The sequence below is a fragment of the Xenopus laevis genome, chromosome 9_10L (genome assembly GCF_017654675.1).
Source record: "Xenopus laevis strain J_2021 chromosome 9_10L, Xenopus_laevis_v10.1, whole genome shotgun sequence".
Lineage (NCBI taxonomy): Eukaryota > Metazoa > Chordata > Amphibia > Anura > Pipidae > Xenopus > Xenopus laevis.
The window spans coordinates 77,059,917-77,075,279 of NC_054387.1; the positions used below are offsets into that span (position 1 = coordinate 77,059,917).

Consider the following 15,363-nt stretch of genomic DNA (forward strand, 5'->3'; position numbering starts at 1 on the left):
GTGCATGGGAATTGCACTTTCTTCCATATAGAGAAAGTAGGAAACACTTTCATACTACATCTACTGTGTTCCCAATTACTCGGTAGGTATAACTGTTAACGCAGTAGGTGTAGTATTAAAATTTCTTCATTTCCACTATACAAAACGACATGTTAACTCAATACTCTGCAAAGAAAGATCCAAGTCAAGGGGTTGGGGGGGGGCAGAATGCTAAACAATTTAACAATGATATTCATTTAATCATATTAAAAAAAGAAACCGGGAAAAAATGCTCACCAGTATGCGTTCTTCTGTGTCTCTGTAATTCATCACTTCGCGTAAACCTCTTACCACAAAACATCCAGGTACAAACAAAAGGACGTTCCCCTGAATGCCAGCGAAGATGGGCTCTCAGATGGGAAGTTTTTCCATAAACTTTGCCACATCCTGGGATGTGACAAACGTGCTGTTTCTTTTTTCCAAGGTTGGTGCCCCTAAGAAAAAAAAATGGTGAAAGGTTTGCCTCGACAACAGGAAATACACAATGGTCAGGCTAATTATACTGGTGAAGGTTAAAGGACCAGTAACAGCAACATTTTTTTTTTCAAAAATTCGTTAGTACACAACGAAAAAATAACACCAACACAAATTAAAATTTAAAATAACAAAGCCTTTATTAAGAAATAACTTACAGAATCTCCACTTCCTGTCCTCTTCAGAAACGGCGAAAGGGCGACCATCCTTCCTGCAGCACTCGATTTGTCCTCCCTGGTTAGCTCCAATATTCTACTGACAGAGTGTGAAGCTGCGGATCAAGACCCTACGGGACCGACACATGAAGCCCTTGCTGCTGTACGTGTGCGGGAAAACAACTGGTGCAGGCAGCCTAAGATGCAGGCAGTTTCCTGGGAGCAAGTGGTTCTCCCTCCACAGGCAGCTGAGTGCTGAGGTGTCATCCGGCTCGGTATCTCCACAGCTCAGTGCGAGGCAAAGGACAGGGGAAGACTTACGGCCAGTCTGGAGCTGCCTAAGTGCAGCAGTGCAGTGAGACGCCATCCAATTTTAGATGTGCGAGTGGTTCTGCAAGAAATAATCGGCTGTCACGGTTTGCTTGTCCTTTATTTAGCGCCACTTCCCACAAGTTCATCCATGGCAGCTCAACTCTGTTCTGCACTAACCCCGTCACTGCACGTAATCAAATGCACTTCGTGTTTGCCCAACATTGCATCAGCGCAAGGTGCTCAATGGGCTCGCTGATTCCTCCTGAACTTGTGGGAAGCGGCGCTAAATAAAAGACAAGCAAACCACGACAGCTGATTATTTCTTGCAGAACCACCCACACATCTAAAATAGGATGGAGTCTCGCTGCACTGCTGCACTGAGGCACTGAGGCAGCTCCAGACTGGCCGTAAGTCTTCCCCTGTCCTTTCCCTCGCACTGAGCTGTGGAGATACCGAGCCGGGAGACACCTCAGCGCTCAGCTGCCTGTGGAGGGAGAACCGCTTGCTCCCAGGAAACTGCCTGCATCTTAGGCTGCCTGCACCAGTTGTTTTCCCGCACTCGTACAGCAGCAAGGGCTTCATGTGTCGGTCCCGCAGGGTCTTGATCCGCAGCTTCAACTCGCTTCACCCGCTATCAGTAGAATATTGGAGCTAACCAGGGAGGACAAATCGAGCACTGCAGGAAGGATGGTCGCCCTTTCGCCGTTTCTGAAGAGGACAGGAAGTGGAGATTCTGTAAGTTATTTCTTAATAAAGGCTTTATTTAAAATTTTCATTTGGTGTTATTTTTTTCGTTGTGTACTAACGAATTTTTGAAAAAAAAAAAAAAAAAAAAAATTTGCTGTTACTGGTCCTTTAAGTCTACATGGGGATTTGCACATTTCTGTTATGAATTGCTGCTGCCATGCGGATTGCATTGCCAAATACTTCTAAAGAGTCAAATAGAATAGCAAAACAGCAGTCTCCAGCACCTGAACAAATGGTATAATGCTAAGCAATCTTTTTTTTTTTAACAACCAATGTTTTACATTAAGTTTCATTAAAGGGATATGGTAATGGGAAAAAATGTTTTTTTCAAAACACATCAATTAATACTGCTGCTCCAGCAGACTTCTCCACTGAAATCCAATTCTCAAAAGAGCAAACAGATTTTTTTTATATTCCATTTTAAAATCTGACATGGGGCTAGACATATTGTCAGTTTCCCAGCTGCCCCCAGTCATGTGACTTGTGCCTGCACTTTAGGATGGAACTACTTTCTGGCAGTGGGACTTGACTTTTACTATTCTTAGATCAACCAGGGAGCTGTTATCTTATATTAGGGAGCTGCAATCTGGTTACCTTCCCATTGTTCTTTTTTTAGGCTGCTTTTTTAGGCTGCTTTTTTTTACCTCCCCTGTTTGACAAGAGGCTGTCTAAGAAATGTGATGCTATTTCTATATTTTGTTTAATATGTAAAATTCTAAAATAAATAAACTTAAAAAAAAACAACAAAAAAAAAACGTTAGTGCACTGCTTGCACCCAGCTGTGGGAGTAAGAAGAGCTGCCAACGTATGCTGGATGCACTGTGAAAAATACAATGGACTGTATCTTGCCTGCTTAGTAATCACAATACCCCTTTAACCATGAATAATAATGTGACTAGATATTTTGACCTATGATTCCACTATATTAAAATGAAATACTTGGCTTTATTGGTTTATCTTATAGTATGAACCAGATATACAAGTGTGAACCCTCAGTTTTTTTTTCATTCAAAGGATAACAACATAAGGGGTTTTGCTAGGTATGAGCCATTATAGAGTATAAAGTTTAATGTCAGAGAAGATGGGAAGAAGTCATGCTATAAGGTATGGTATCCCTGATAAAAAAATAAAAAGCAGCTGATGAAGAATGTAACCTGACCTTACCAGCAATAATGCAGACATGCCCTTCAAAGAAATACAGTTGCAGCTAATCCCTGCCTTTATTGTGCTGATGCTGAAGAGGATAAATGTCTGAGAACAATGATGAGGCCTAGACAGTTAGTGAAGCAAATTATCAAATAAACTATGCCACGCACACCTACAAAGAAAAATCTCCTGCAGGGCGTGCCTTTAGAAATTTTCTCCATAGGAGATGTGCTCTACAATTGCCCAACGACCCCCAATTAGTGCATCTCTTTTTAAATGTATCATATTAAGATGGGAGTAATGAGGCACTGTGTGGATGTCAGGTCCTGGGAATGGCAATGCTGCATTTGTTAACAAGTCGTATTTGCGGTGTCAATCCCACTTCAATGACAGTTTGGATATGCTGATTTAAAGGAGCACTAAATCCCCCTAATATGAAAAGCCCCATCAACTACCCTCCATAGTGCCCCTCCCTGCTTCTGCTCTGCATAGTGCATTAGTGAAAAATGTGCCCCTAATTGCGAAGCTCAAGTATCTGTGCAGAGTAGCGAAACGGAGCTCAAGGGCGCCATATTACGCATCTTGCTTTTCTTACGGAAGGGAAAGCCAACAAGGAGATATCTGGCGCATGCTCAGTCCAGTGTTCGCACCAACTGAGTATGCGCCAAAAACTCCGTAACGGCCAAAGGGAAGAGGTTCCGTCGAAAACCAAGATGTGGAATATGGCTTCTTGAGCTATGCTGCGCTACTCTGCACAGATACACTAGTTTCACAATTAGGGGCACATTTTTCATGAATACACTTTGCGGGGCAGAAGCAGGGAGGGGGAACTATGGATGGTAGTAGAAAGGGCTTTTCACATTAGGGGTGTTAGTTCTCCTATAAGCACAATAAACTACTTTAGACACTGCCAAACAACATTTAAAGGAACAGTAACACCAAAATAAAAGTGTTTTAAATAATTAAAATATCATGTAGTGTTGCTCTGCACTGGTAAAACTGATCTGTTTGCTTCAGAAACACTATAGTTCATATAAACAAGATGCTGTGGCAATGGTGGAAATTGAAAAAAGGCTATATGGCACAGGATAATTAGTGGATAACAGATAAAATTATGTTCTGCAGAGCTTATCTTCTGTGTAGCTTGAGCCTTTTCTCCATTGAATGGCTGCTCCCATTGCTACACAGCAGCTTATTTATATAAACAATAGTAGAGTTTCTGAAGCAAACACAGCCATTTTACTAGTGCAGGGCAACACTGCATTATATTTTTATTACTTTAAAACTATTTAATTTGTTAATTTTACAGGTCCTTTAAGAGGTCCTGTATTAAAAAATAGGATTTCTAGAAATTATGCAGAAAGTGAAGACTAAGCAGACACTTAAAATGGATTTACAATATTTTTCTTTCCTGTTGTTGCATAAACTCCAATGACTAAGCTTATGCTTAAAATGGTATATAACCCCTTGGTATGGTGACAAACAAAAATGTCTGATTTTATACAAAGAAAGGATCACCCACTGACCTTGCAATGAATTCTTCCCCAGCAAGGCAAAACTATTCATGCCACCAGGCAGTGACAAATCCATGTATTGTCAGCCACTGCAGCTCCACTGTGGATCCTTTTCTACCTGCCAACTCAGGGAAGCTCTCCTGCTGCTGCTTCCTCCTCATTCCCTGCTCTGTAACTCTGGCAAGAGGAGCCTCACTAAAACATCCAATGCTCATATATAATCGACTGGAAAACAGTGGCCCTGAACAATTATATTGTTGGTCACATGCACAAACGGGAACAAAGTCTCTCACTTTCTTCTGGTATTTATCTAATTGTTTCTCTAGAGTCCCGGCTGTAAACCAAAAAAGGACAGGTGCTTTCCAGAAAGGAAATGGACACATTAGCATACCTGAGAAAAGGCACACTGGCACACAAGCTGTGATGTTTCGGGGCAAGCCACTCTCTTGACAAAGGGGCTTGCCCCGAAACGTTGCATTTCCGGTAATAAAACTTTTGCAAGGTGTTCACCTGCATTCACAGCTTGTGTGCCAGTGTGCCTTTTCTCAGTATCAGATTTGGGGTTGCCGGTTACCTCTATCACTGTGCACCAAGGGAATTTGGATTCATCTACACAGACAGGTGTGCGTGAGCGATTACTACTTCACATATTAGTACCAAGAAATTGTAGTAGTAGCTGGAGTAAAAACTTTCATCAAAAACTACGCTAATGGAGACATTGCAGACAGTTTTGAATTGACATTGGTATTGCTTCATATCTGAAAATATGGATGCAAGTTTCTATCCATGCCTTACAATTTGCCCAATGTGCTGCAGCATTATATATAGCAGAGGGGTATACTGCAAACTGACAATTACATCGTTTTGAAAAGAATACTCAGACAAGCCAAACAAATAGCTGGAAATTCCTATTTAGATACTTAACACAGTTGTGGAGAAGTAGGCAAGGAAGTGTCCAGAAAATGTCTTCTTTAAGATTCAGTACTGAAATTCACCCTAGCCAGTTTATTTAAATATTAATCCTGTTCTATCAACGTATATCAAAACCTGTGTGTTCCATCATTCTTTTGCTGTGCAAGTCTTGTATAACTACAGGTATGGGATCTCTTATCTGAAAACACCTTATTGAGAAAGCTCCAAATAACAGGAAGGCCATCTCCCATAGACTCCAGTTTAAACAAATTATTCAAATTTTTAAAAATGATTTCCTTTATCTCTTTTACAATAAAACTATCTAATACTAGATTACAGCGAAGATATCATGAATCCATATTAGTGGCAAAACAATTCTATTGGGTTTATATGATGTTTAAATATTTTTTTTTGTAGATTTACAGTATGGTGATGTAAATGAAAACAGAAATGCTCCTTATCTTGAAAGGTCTAGGTCCAGAGCATTCTGGATAATAGATTCGCCACCAGTACATTATTATGTACACGCACAACATTTTTGAGGCCTTCTCATGCAAATCACATGCTAACAGTATACCATTAAATAATTCAATAAATGGCTTGTAGTAGAAATAATATCTCTGTGCTGATGCCATCAGATCAGGTTTAGATGAAAGGTTGAAGAATTAGCTGCACAGCCACAATCTCCTGCCAAGAAAAATACACTGGCATCTTCAGCTGTTTGACTTAACGCTCTCAGTTGTCTCACATTCACCATAAATGGTGCTCTTCCCAATTCGGTCAGCCACAAGGTGGGCCAATAATCAGATCATAGAGGGGTATATGGAGACCTATTTGAAAAAGACATAATAAATGTGCCATGGTGGCCTTCACCCAAGGTGGTTTTCAAACCTGCCCAATCGACATTCTGCCTGAAAATGTCCTGATATCAGTCAGTCCCTTCTTCTGTTCCTTTCAGGAAATTGTTTCACTGTTTCTATATTATTGGACATTTTGTTCTTTCTTAACAAATGGACATTTTTTAACCATCCTGGACTTATCGCAATTGGATACAAGCAAATAAAGATGAATAAAAGATTGGGATTTTTTAACTTTAATTGTTTTAATTTTTGTATACTGCAAAGTTTTCTATTTCTTATATTTGTGCACACAATTATGGTCTGAGCACTGGTTTTACTATTTATGTGTTAATAATGTTACACACACAGATACAAGTGTCACTTTCCCCCTTTCTATGGACTACAACTCCCAGTAGCCTCTAGCGGGGAATGCATATTACAGACAAGCAGAGAGTGTGGCCCTGAGTTTTTGTATTTTTTATATCTGTGCACACAATTATGGTCTGAGCACCGGCTTCACTATTTATGTGTTGCAATACAACCTATATACACACCAATGTTTTAAAATGTGTTGGTACATTTCTCTTTAAATTGATTATGACTGCACTATGTTGTATAGGTCAAAGTGCATATGAGTTTTAAATGGGTGCATGTGTTAATGGTCCTTATTCACTTGATAAAGGGTATTGAACCCGAAACATGTTGTGTTTACCACAGTCTGGAATAAAAAGTTGTTTGCAGTAATACTGCTGGAGTTCCTCTTCCTTCTCTTATACTTGGATCAATTTATATGGTAATGAGGGCCGGAATTTTTCTAATCTACGTGGTGGAGGGCCAATAAAAGAAGCCAGTGTTAGCCACTCCCTGTTTTTTAGTCCACACCCACTTTAAACCACACCCATGTTACTGCAAGACCATGTCCACATTAATAGCACACCAAAAAACCAGATGGTTGGTGCTCACTGCAGGGATCTAGGGGTAGACAGAGTAGGCGGCTGTCTAGGACGCCATCATTGAGGGGGCACTTTAAATGTTTTTTTTTTTCAAGCGCTTATTTAATCTTTTGTTTCAGTAATCATGGTCACTCAGTCGGGTGGAATCCCCCTCCTTCACCTTCTTCTCTTGTCAGCAAGTAATAGCTCCTTCTGTGCGGTGTGGCAGTGCAGCGCGACATGCGTATACGCGTCAATGACGTCACTGATGCAGTTGGGTGGCAGAGAGAGGCATAGAGCTGGCGCCTACTTGGTGTGGCTCGCACTTGCTGCTCTCAGCCTTGCATAGACATTCTTTCTATTACTGTGAAAGTGTGAAGCTTCCTGCTGGCACAGCCAGGTACAGCTTGGGCTGGGTGCTGGCACAGGTACATAAATACTTTGGGGCAATATGATGTGATCAGATTTTTGGCTGCTGGAGGGCTGTTTGATGGATGGCTGCTGGGCTTGCTGGTACAGGTATGGGGGCAGTATTACGGATGGCTGCTGGGCGTATTGGTACAGGCATGGGGGGGCAGTATAATGGATGGCTACTGGCACAGGTACGGATGGACAGTATGATGGATGGATGCTGGCACAGGTACAGGGGGGCCTGTATTATGGATGTCTGCTGGACTTGCTGGTACAGGGGCCAGTAATATAAATGAAAAAGTGGTGTACATTTTCTTGCTTTCCTTATTTAAAAACCATCATGATAAGGAGGGAAATGGTAATGCAGGACAGGGGGTGCTGATTGAAGCTCTTGCCTAGGGTGCCAAACTACCTTTGCCTTGCACTGGCAGGGATGTCACTCATATGTGAAAAAAGTTAAGTCATATTAAGACATACCCTTAAAACCATATGCCTCCTCCTTCACTGTGTATAATACAGTACCCCAGCATATGATTAAACACCTTAGGGGCCCCTAACAATAATTTTCAAATTCTAACAACCCCCCAGAATAGATACCAGACTTAAGTTCCATAGGGATCATAGGTCATGCAGAGTATGGCAAACACAGGGTGCAAAGAGCAGGCAAAGTATGACACACACATGGAGTATACGGAAGGCAGAACAGAGAAGGAGACAGGAAAACAGTGACACAGTGCTGGTGTTCCATTAGCATTTTGAATAAGGTGTGAACAGGTGAACAATGTGGGCAGTTTCAGTCTGGGTCTCAGGTGTGAACAGTACAGGGCTTTAAAATATAAACAATAGAGGTGTTACAAGTGTAAACAATACAGGAGGATCACAGGTGTGAACAATATTGAGGATTAGCCTGAATTTGAGGTTTAAACAATGCAGGGGCCAGTTGATCTCTGTAGTGATACCTTTTAAAGATTACATATGGTAAGCAGACACAGCATGCAGACTTTGATATGGAGGGCCAGTTGGACAGCCCTGGTCTAGAGGAACAGACAATTTTTATCTGTCCATGTTTAGCCACCTTTAAGATGGCCATAGATGCAAAGATCTGATTGTTCGAATCCTCGAATGATCGGACTTATCCATCTCCCGACCTGCCACTAACCTTTCAGATCAAATAAAGTAGAAAAAGAACAGATCAGCCAATGTTCTGCCCCTACAGCAATCGTACAAAATTTATGTCCGACAAAAGCTAGTGACAGTCTCCCATTGAAGATCGTCAGATCGGCAATAGACGGAGAGATATTATCGGGAGGCGACAAATTTTCAAACCTGTCCGATCGACTGAACGACCGATCGGCATGGCACGACAGATGTCGGGACACTCCACACACGATCCGAAAATCGTACGAACCAAGATCGTACGATCAGATCTTTGCGTCTATGGCCATCTTAAAAGGAAGAGTAACATCAAAAAATTAAATGGTTTTAAAGTAATACAAATATAATGCAGTGTTGCCCTGCACTGGTAAAACTGTTTTCTTCAGGAACACTTCTATTGTTTATATAACAATAGAAGTGTTCCTGAAGAAAACAGTTTTACCAGTGCAGGGCAACACTGCATTATATTTGTATTACTTTAAAACCATTTAATTTTGCTCTCAGCCTGCATATTCATTTCATGCCTAGAGAAGCGAATCCACTCAGTGCCCTATCTCCATTTATCTGAACCTCTTCCACAGCAGAGATCAAATCAATGGAGATGGGGCACAAAGCTTATCCTCTTCTCTCCGCCTGAAATAATGTATGCAGGCTGAGATCAGTGGAGCCAATGTTCTGTCTCCCCTTGGCCTTAGCAATTGTCAAATCAACCAAATGTGATAATATCACTTGGCATAATCAAGTACTGCGCAATATAGAACATTAACAGTTTGTTCATACCTTCCGGCACCATCTTTGCAGTTAGGACAAGTGCAAGCTACTCTTCTCAGTCTTTTCCCCTCCTGGTTTGGTTGGTCCAGTTCATCATCAACAACCTGGACTCTCAAATGTGTTAAATCATTGGTGTTCACAGTAGAGTCACCAGCAAGTTGCCATTCATCTGGATCAGGTTCTTCCTCTTTGATCCTTATAGCTGAAAACAAAAACCTTGTGCTTAGGCCACTTGGTAAAATTAAATTCATCATAAATTCTGCCTTTTTAAAATGGTGAATACATTAGAACAGAGGTATACAATAACATATGTCTGACTTTGGTAACACTTTCCATAAAGAATAAAAGACTGTAGCTACTGGCAAAAAAGTACCATCATCCAAGTGCTGTAGGTTCGCCATTTCTCAGGTTAGCTACATCTACCAGTGAAACCTGCCTGACAAGCAAATGCACTTGCAGATGATTGTTAAGCACTAGATGTGGTGTAATAAAATACAAGCTGTAAAGTGTAATATAAAGAGGCAGAAAAAAATGCAATTTAGTCAAAAACACTTCCTTATTCATAAACCCGAGACCCGTGCAGCAGACATGGTGGCTTGTTTATGAGCACACATACAAAAAAATGAATAACAAAATAAACAAAGTATTTTGCAAATATAATCATATTAACAAGTCACCGTTGTAATGCATCTTAATATAACAGCTTTTTACCCCTCTTTCTCCTCTCCCCTGCCAATCCCGTAGCAAGCATATTGAAGTGACTGATCAGCTAGGTCTTGGGCATTTGCTTATAGCTGTACTGTGTTGTATAGTGCAGTACATCATGCAGAAGTGTACAGTAAAACCACAATCCAGTTGCTTCCTATTCTCCAGGCAGCATAAAGATGCAAGGTTAGCATTGCTCTTATATAAAGAGGATCAGCAGCAAATGGTGACAGTGGAGGTATGATAGCAGGTAAGACAAAAGGTCCCCCCAATGAAGGGGACCATTATATTGGCATTACATAGCCAAGCTCCCTTTGCCTGGATTTGCAAAGTTTGGGGTGTTCTGCAAGGTCAGCAGCCTAGGGATAAATATATAGGAGGCTGCCTCACTTTGGAACAGTGTGATCCTGCCCCAAGTTAAGACAAACCTGAATGTTTTATGTTATTCTGGGAGCAGTTGAAATATGCTCCAAATAATTGTTCTTTGAGGCACACAACTCTGCTTAAAACCTTGCATCAGGCCTGTGTTTCCAAAAACAAAAATCAAACATAGAAATCGTGTTTGCTTCAGAAATAAAAGTTTATATTTACATTTTTTGTAGGGGTTCCAAAATACCATGGCAGTGAATATGTTACCACGTGTGGGTTTTATAAACATGTGCAAAAAAGGTGCACCGTGACCATTCCTAATGCTCAACTACTTTTACCATTAAAGCCAAAGCATGCCATTACTGTAGCTCCTCGCTTAATATCTGGTCACAAAAACATTGCATATACTAAATATAAACTCACCTGTAGGGCTGTCAGAGTTCTCACCATGGTGTAAATGAATTCCAGCTGCATCAAGAGAGTTAACTGTAACAGTCTGTAGATTTGGCAACTGGCTGGCATTCAAACTAACAGGAGTACCCCCTCCTCCAACTTGCCCGAGTGTGAGAGTTTGCACAGGTGTCAAGGTTATCTGTTGAGCAGAGGAATTGGGAATCTGCAAATTTTGCAAGTTCTGCACGCCTTGAACTTGAAATGTCTGCCAGGCAATCTGGCCAGAAGGAGTCACTGTTTGAGCCTGAATTAAGAATGTTCCTGGATTAAGCTGCAACTGGAGGTTTTGCAAAGCTTGGGAAGATAAACCTTGAGCACTACCCTGAACGGCTTGGATTGCCTGCTGTGCAATGCTCTGCACAAGCTGGGCTTGACTGGTAGGCTGACTATCATGAAGCTGAATCTGCTGTACCATAGGTTGTGAAGTGGAAACCTGAATATTCTGTGACTCGTCAGTCATTGACGCCTGGATGTAATTTCCATGGAGATCAGATGTTTGCACATGCCCACTTGGACTGTCAGTCAAGCTGTTTGCATTTTGCTGAAGCATTCCTGTCCCATCTATAGTAACAGGAAGCTGAGATGACGATGACGTTGGCACAAACAAATCGGTATCTGAATTGGTATCACCACCATCAGGAGAAACATGCTCATGTTCTGCAGTCCTTTCTGAATTATCACAGTTGTCTATACCATGCCCACTTATCAAATGTCCATCCGCAGTAATGCCTGCGGTCATGGCTTCAGTGCTGCCAGTCAGACCTAAAGAATCTAGGTCAACACTATTTATGGGAACAAAGGTAATGTTACCAGGTAGTCCAAGTGTTTGGCCAGCATAGGATGTACCCCCAATGGTTACCCCCTGAATCTGCTGAATTTGACCAGCTTGTGTTAATAAGTTTGGACTTGAGGACAAAAGACTACCTGAATGGTTTCCAGGAATTATCTGAATTTGACCACCATCCTGGTCCAGGCCTCCATTATCAGAGGATGTGGTGAAGCCAAGCTGGACTTGTTGTCCATCAGATGTCTGCAGCTGTGGTATTACTTGATATTGGACATTAGACAAAGTACCATTAGCAGTATCTGATCCAGGTGCTACAGAAAATAAATGTTGGTTTTGCAGAGTCTGAATTGGCAGCACATACTGTCCACTTGATGTTACTGTAGCACCACCTGGAATCTGTACAATGTTTCCAGCTTCATCTTTTAAAGCAGCCTGTGCAGGAGTCAACACTTCCCATCTATTTGGGCCTCCTGATATCTGCAACGACGCCAAATCATGGGTCTGGAAAAAAATTTAAAAAATAAAGTTATGGTGAATCAACAAAGTATAAATCCAACATGTTTATAAATACACATCAACTTTTGTTCTTTAGGTTTAATATAGATGGCTATATAGAGTTATTGCATAACTAGATGAAATTGCTTAACAAAACTTATTGTTCTGTCATTTGTACCATTTACTCATCCTTCTTTATCAACTGCAACACACTCTGCTGAGGGCAGTCTTAAACTGTAACATATCTTTGGAGTCCCTTTCAAAAAAACAGACAACAAGGTAGACACAACAACTGCAGAAGTTAATAAAACCTAAATGTTTTTGTCCCTTAATTGTAATGTAATTTCAATAGATTTCATGCTGTCTAGTCTATTTATTATTCATGGCAGAAAATGAAGATGCAATTTATATGCAAGTACAGATGGAGCAACTGCTGACAAATAAGAAAATTCATAAGAGCTCACAGACTACTCTAAAATCATGCTCACTGCCACCATTGTAAGTTGGAAAGTGGACTGACAGTGTAACCAGGTAAGTTTCGTCTCATCCTATAGCAACAAACTTGTGGTGCTGTGTAATGGTGGAAATGCAACGCACCCAACTGTATGGTCAGAACTGGCATGCCGACACTCCAGTGTGGCTTTAAACGGCACCTGTTGGGTGGATATGCTATCCCTAGCCAAAGGTGCCGGCTAATAAGAGTCCGTATTGCGGTTGGGAATAACAAGTTTTTTTTTAAAAAAAATGCCCCCCGCCAGTGCTACTCTACCCGCACCGGGAGGGAGCTCCTGGTGAGAGCAGCCATGTTGTGTCACTCCCATGTGACGTCACACGCATGTGCATAACGAGCAATTCATGGCAAATTTTCATTATGCACATACGAATGACTGGACATTGCTGCTGACGGGGGCATTTTTGAAAAGAAAAAAAACCTACCATTATCCCCAACCGGAATGCGGCTCTATTAGCCCGCAACTTTGGTTGTGGATAACATTTTTAGCCAACATGTGTCCTTTAACTGTTCAAACACCATCTGCATTCACAGTGTAGAAATGCACTAGGCCTAGTGCCATAGTGCTGTGCCATAGTCCTAAAAAGGAGAAATCCATGGAGATCAAGGGTGCTTTATAAAGCAGGTTAATGAAATTGTGCATGTCCAGTTTTATCAGCATTAAGCATTTAAATGCCTTCCTGTAGGTATAGAACCTACACAGCAGACGGGGGCTAGTTAACTCATGTGTCCACCTGCAGTGGGACAAATTAAAATATCTACAAAACCCCTAATATATAATTTATCAATGTCTAGATCAATGATACACAACCAGTGGCCTATGAGCAACATGGTGCTTACCACACCCATTGATGTTGTTTCCAGTGTTGTTAAAGGGGACCTGTCCCTAAGAAATAATCCCAAATCCTATTTTATGAGGTTAGCCAAGCAATATAAACTTCACTTACACCTTATGATTTAAACCTTGTTTATTTTAGCCCTGGAATTCAAAAATCACATGAAACAGGCAAGCTTTTCATCATGACAAAATCTTGTTTATGCACCAGAATGGTGCACCTGATGTCCATGTACTTTCACTGGCTAACTTTTTATATGGTGAGAAGGGGAATGCAGAACGGAAAGTGAAAGGAATTGCCTGCTCTGCCCAGATGAGGGGGGAAGTCAACATATGATTGACAGCTGAGATTTTTAAACGTGTATATAACAGGTATGGATTTTTTCTTTTGAAAACTTGGTATTGGTTTACAGTATTACATTCACGTACATTATGAAGTAACCATTTTTCTTTTTTTGCATTTCAGATAACAGGTGTTCACCTACGCAGAGGGAATCACCAGCCTTACTGTTAGTTACAATAAATGATGATTATCCAGTTTTTTATTGCATACCAATAAAATACTTTCAAACAAACATACATAGCCGTCTACAGCCGAACATTTCTCCAGTTTTATGTATCGTGTTCTCCTAATGTAGTGCTTCAAGGCAGTAAAGTACTGTCATAGATTTCAACTCAGCCGATTATCTTTAATAAATTTTGTGAGCTTGAATTGCATTTTGTTTATAATATATTTTGGGACTTCAATTGGTAACATGTGAAAGTAGTATAAAATTTTAGGTAGAATCATCATTTTTATCGTATTTATCCTCCCCAACCATGATATATATAAATGTGACCAATTTGATATCATTTTGTCTATTTCCGTCCAAAGAAGAGGGTAGTTGGCCTGATATAGATCTTCAAGGTTTGGTGTTATCTTAATCCCTAAGTAAATCAAATATTTATCTTTCCATTGCAAGTCAAAATTCAGGTGAATTAGTTTTTTATGTGCCTAATACCTAGGGCTAGGGCTTCAGATTTTGTTGGATTTATTTTCAGTCCTGAGATAGCTCCAAAAGCGTGTAGAATAGTAAATAGATGGGGTAATGATGTAAGTGGCTTCGTAATCACCAATAACATATCGTCTGCAAATAGCATTTGTTTGTGAGTCTGCTGACCTATCAACACTCCAGTTATGTCCGGCTTTTGTCTTATTAGTGCTGCAAGGGGTTTGATTGCTAATATGAAGAGTAACGGCGAGAGGGGACAGCCTTGTCTCGTCCCTCTATGCAACATAATAGTGTCAGAGACAAAAGGGGCCCCATTTTAAAAAAAGCTTGTGGAGTGTTATATAACGCTTGGATCAGCAGAATAAATTTATTCCAAAAGTTCCATTTATTCAATATTTAATACAGATAATCCCAGGTAACTGTATCAAAAGCTTTCTGTATGTCTAATGAGAGTAAGAGCGCTGGGGTTTTGGCATAGTTGAGTATATATTAGTTGTAATAACCTCCTTATAATTTTCCCCACCGTCTCTGTTGGGAGGTATGGATTTTTTAATGAAAAAATAATTTTGGGTTTTAGGCATAATTTGAAAAGTACTTCTGTTAAACAGCTTCTTATGTCTCAATGATAGGTCCCCTTCAAAGCAGGAATTTTAGTGCAAAACAGAACCATGCAGTGCAGTCACAGCCCTTATTATTCATTAAATAGTTAGGAACTTTTACATCTGGACATGGGGAGCACTGGCCCAGATGATTTATTAAAATGAACTGGACTGGGGGGGGGCAAAAGGACACAGACACAAAGCCTGCAT

The 15,363-nt window shown here is 40.7% G+C and overlaps 1 protein-coding gene across 2 annotated transcripts in view; it reads right to left on the reverse strand.

Moving 5' to 3' along the window:
• The window catches only part of sp3.L (Sp3 transcription factor L homeolog), a 30,198-nt gene that overhangs the window by 3,795 nt on the left and 11,040 nt on the right, over nucleotides 1-15,363 (reverse strand). For both annotated transcript variants that reach the window (XM_018235920.2, XM_018235921.2), the window contains exons 3-5: nucleotides 10,905-12,222; nucleotides 9,417-9,609; nucleotides 277-473 (exon numbers count right to left, since the gene is read on the reverse strand). In XM_018235920.2, the coding sequence (XP_018091409.1) occupies nucleotides 277-473; nucleotides 9,417-9,609; nucleotides 10,905-12,222 (1,708 nt within the window). The remainder of the gene's footprint in view (nucleotides 1-276; nucleotides 474-9,416; nucleotides 9,610-10,904; nucleotides 12,223-15,363) is intronic.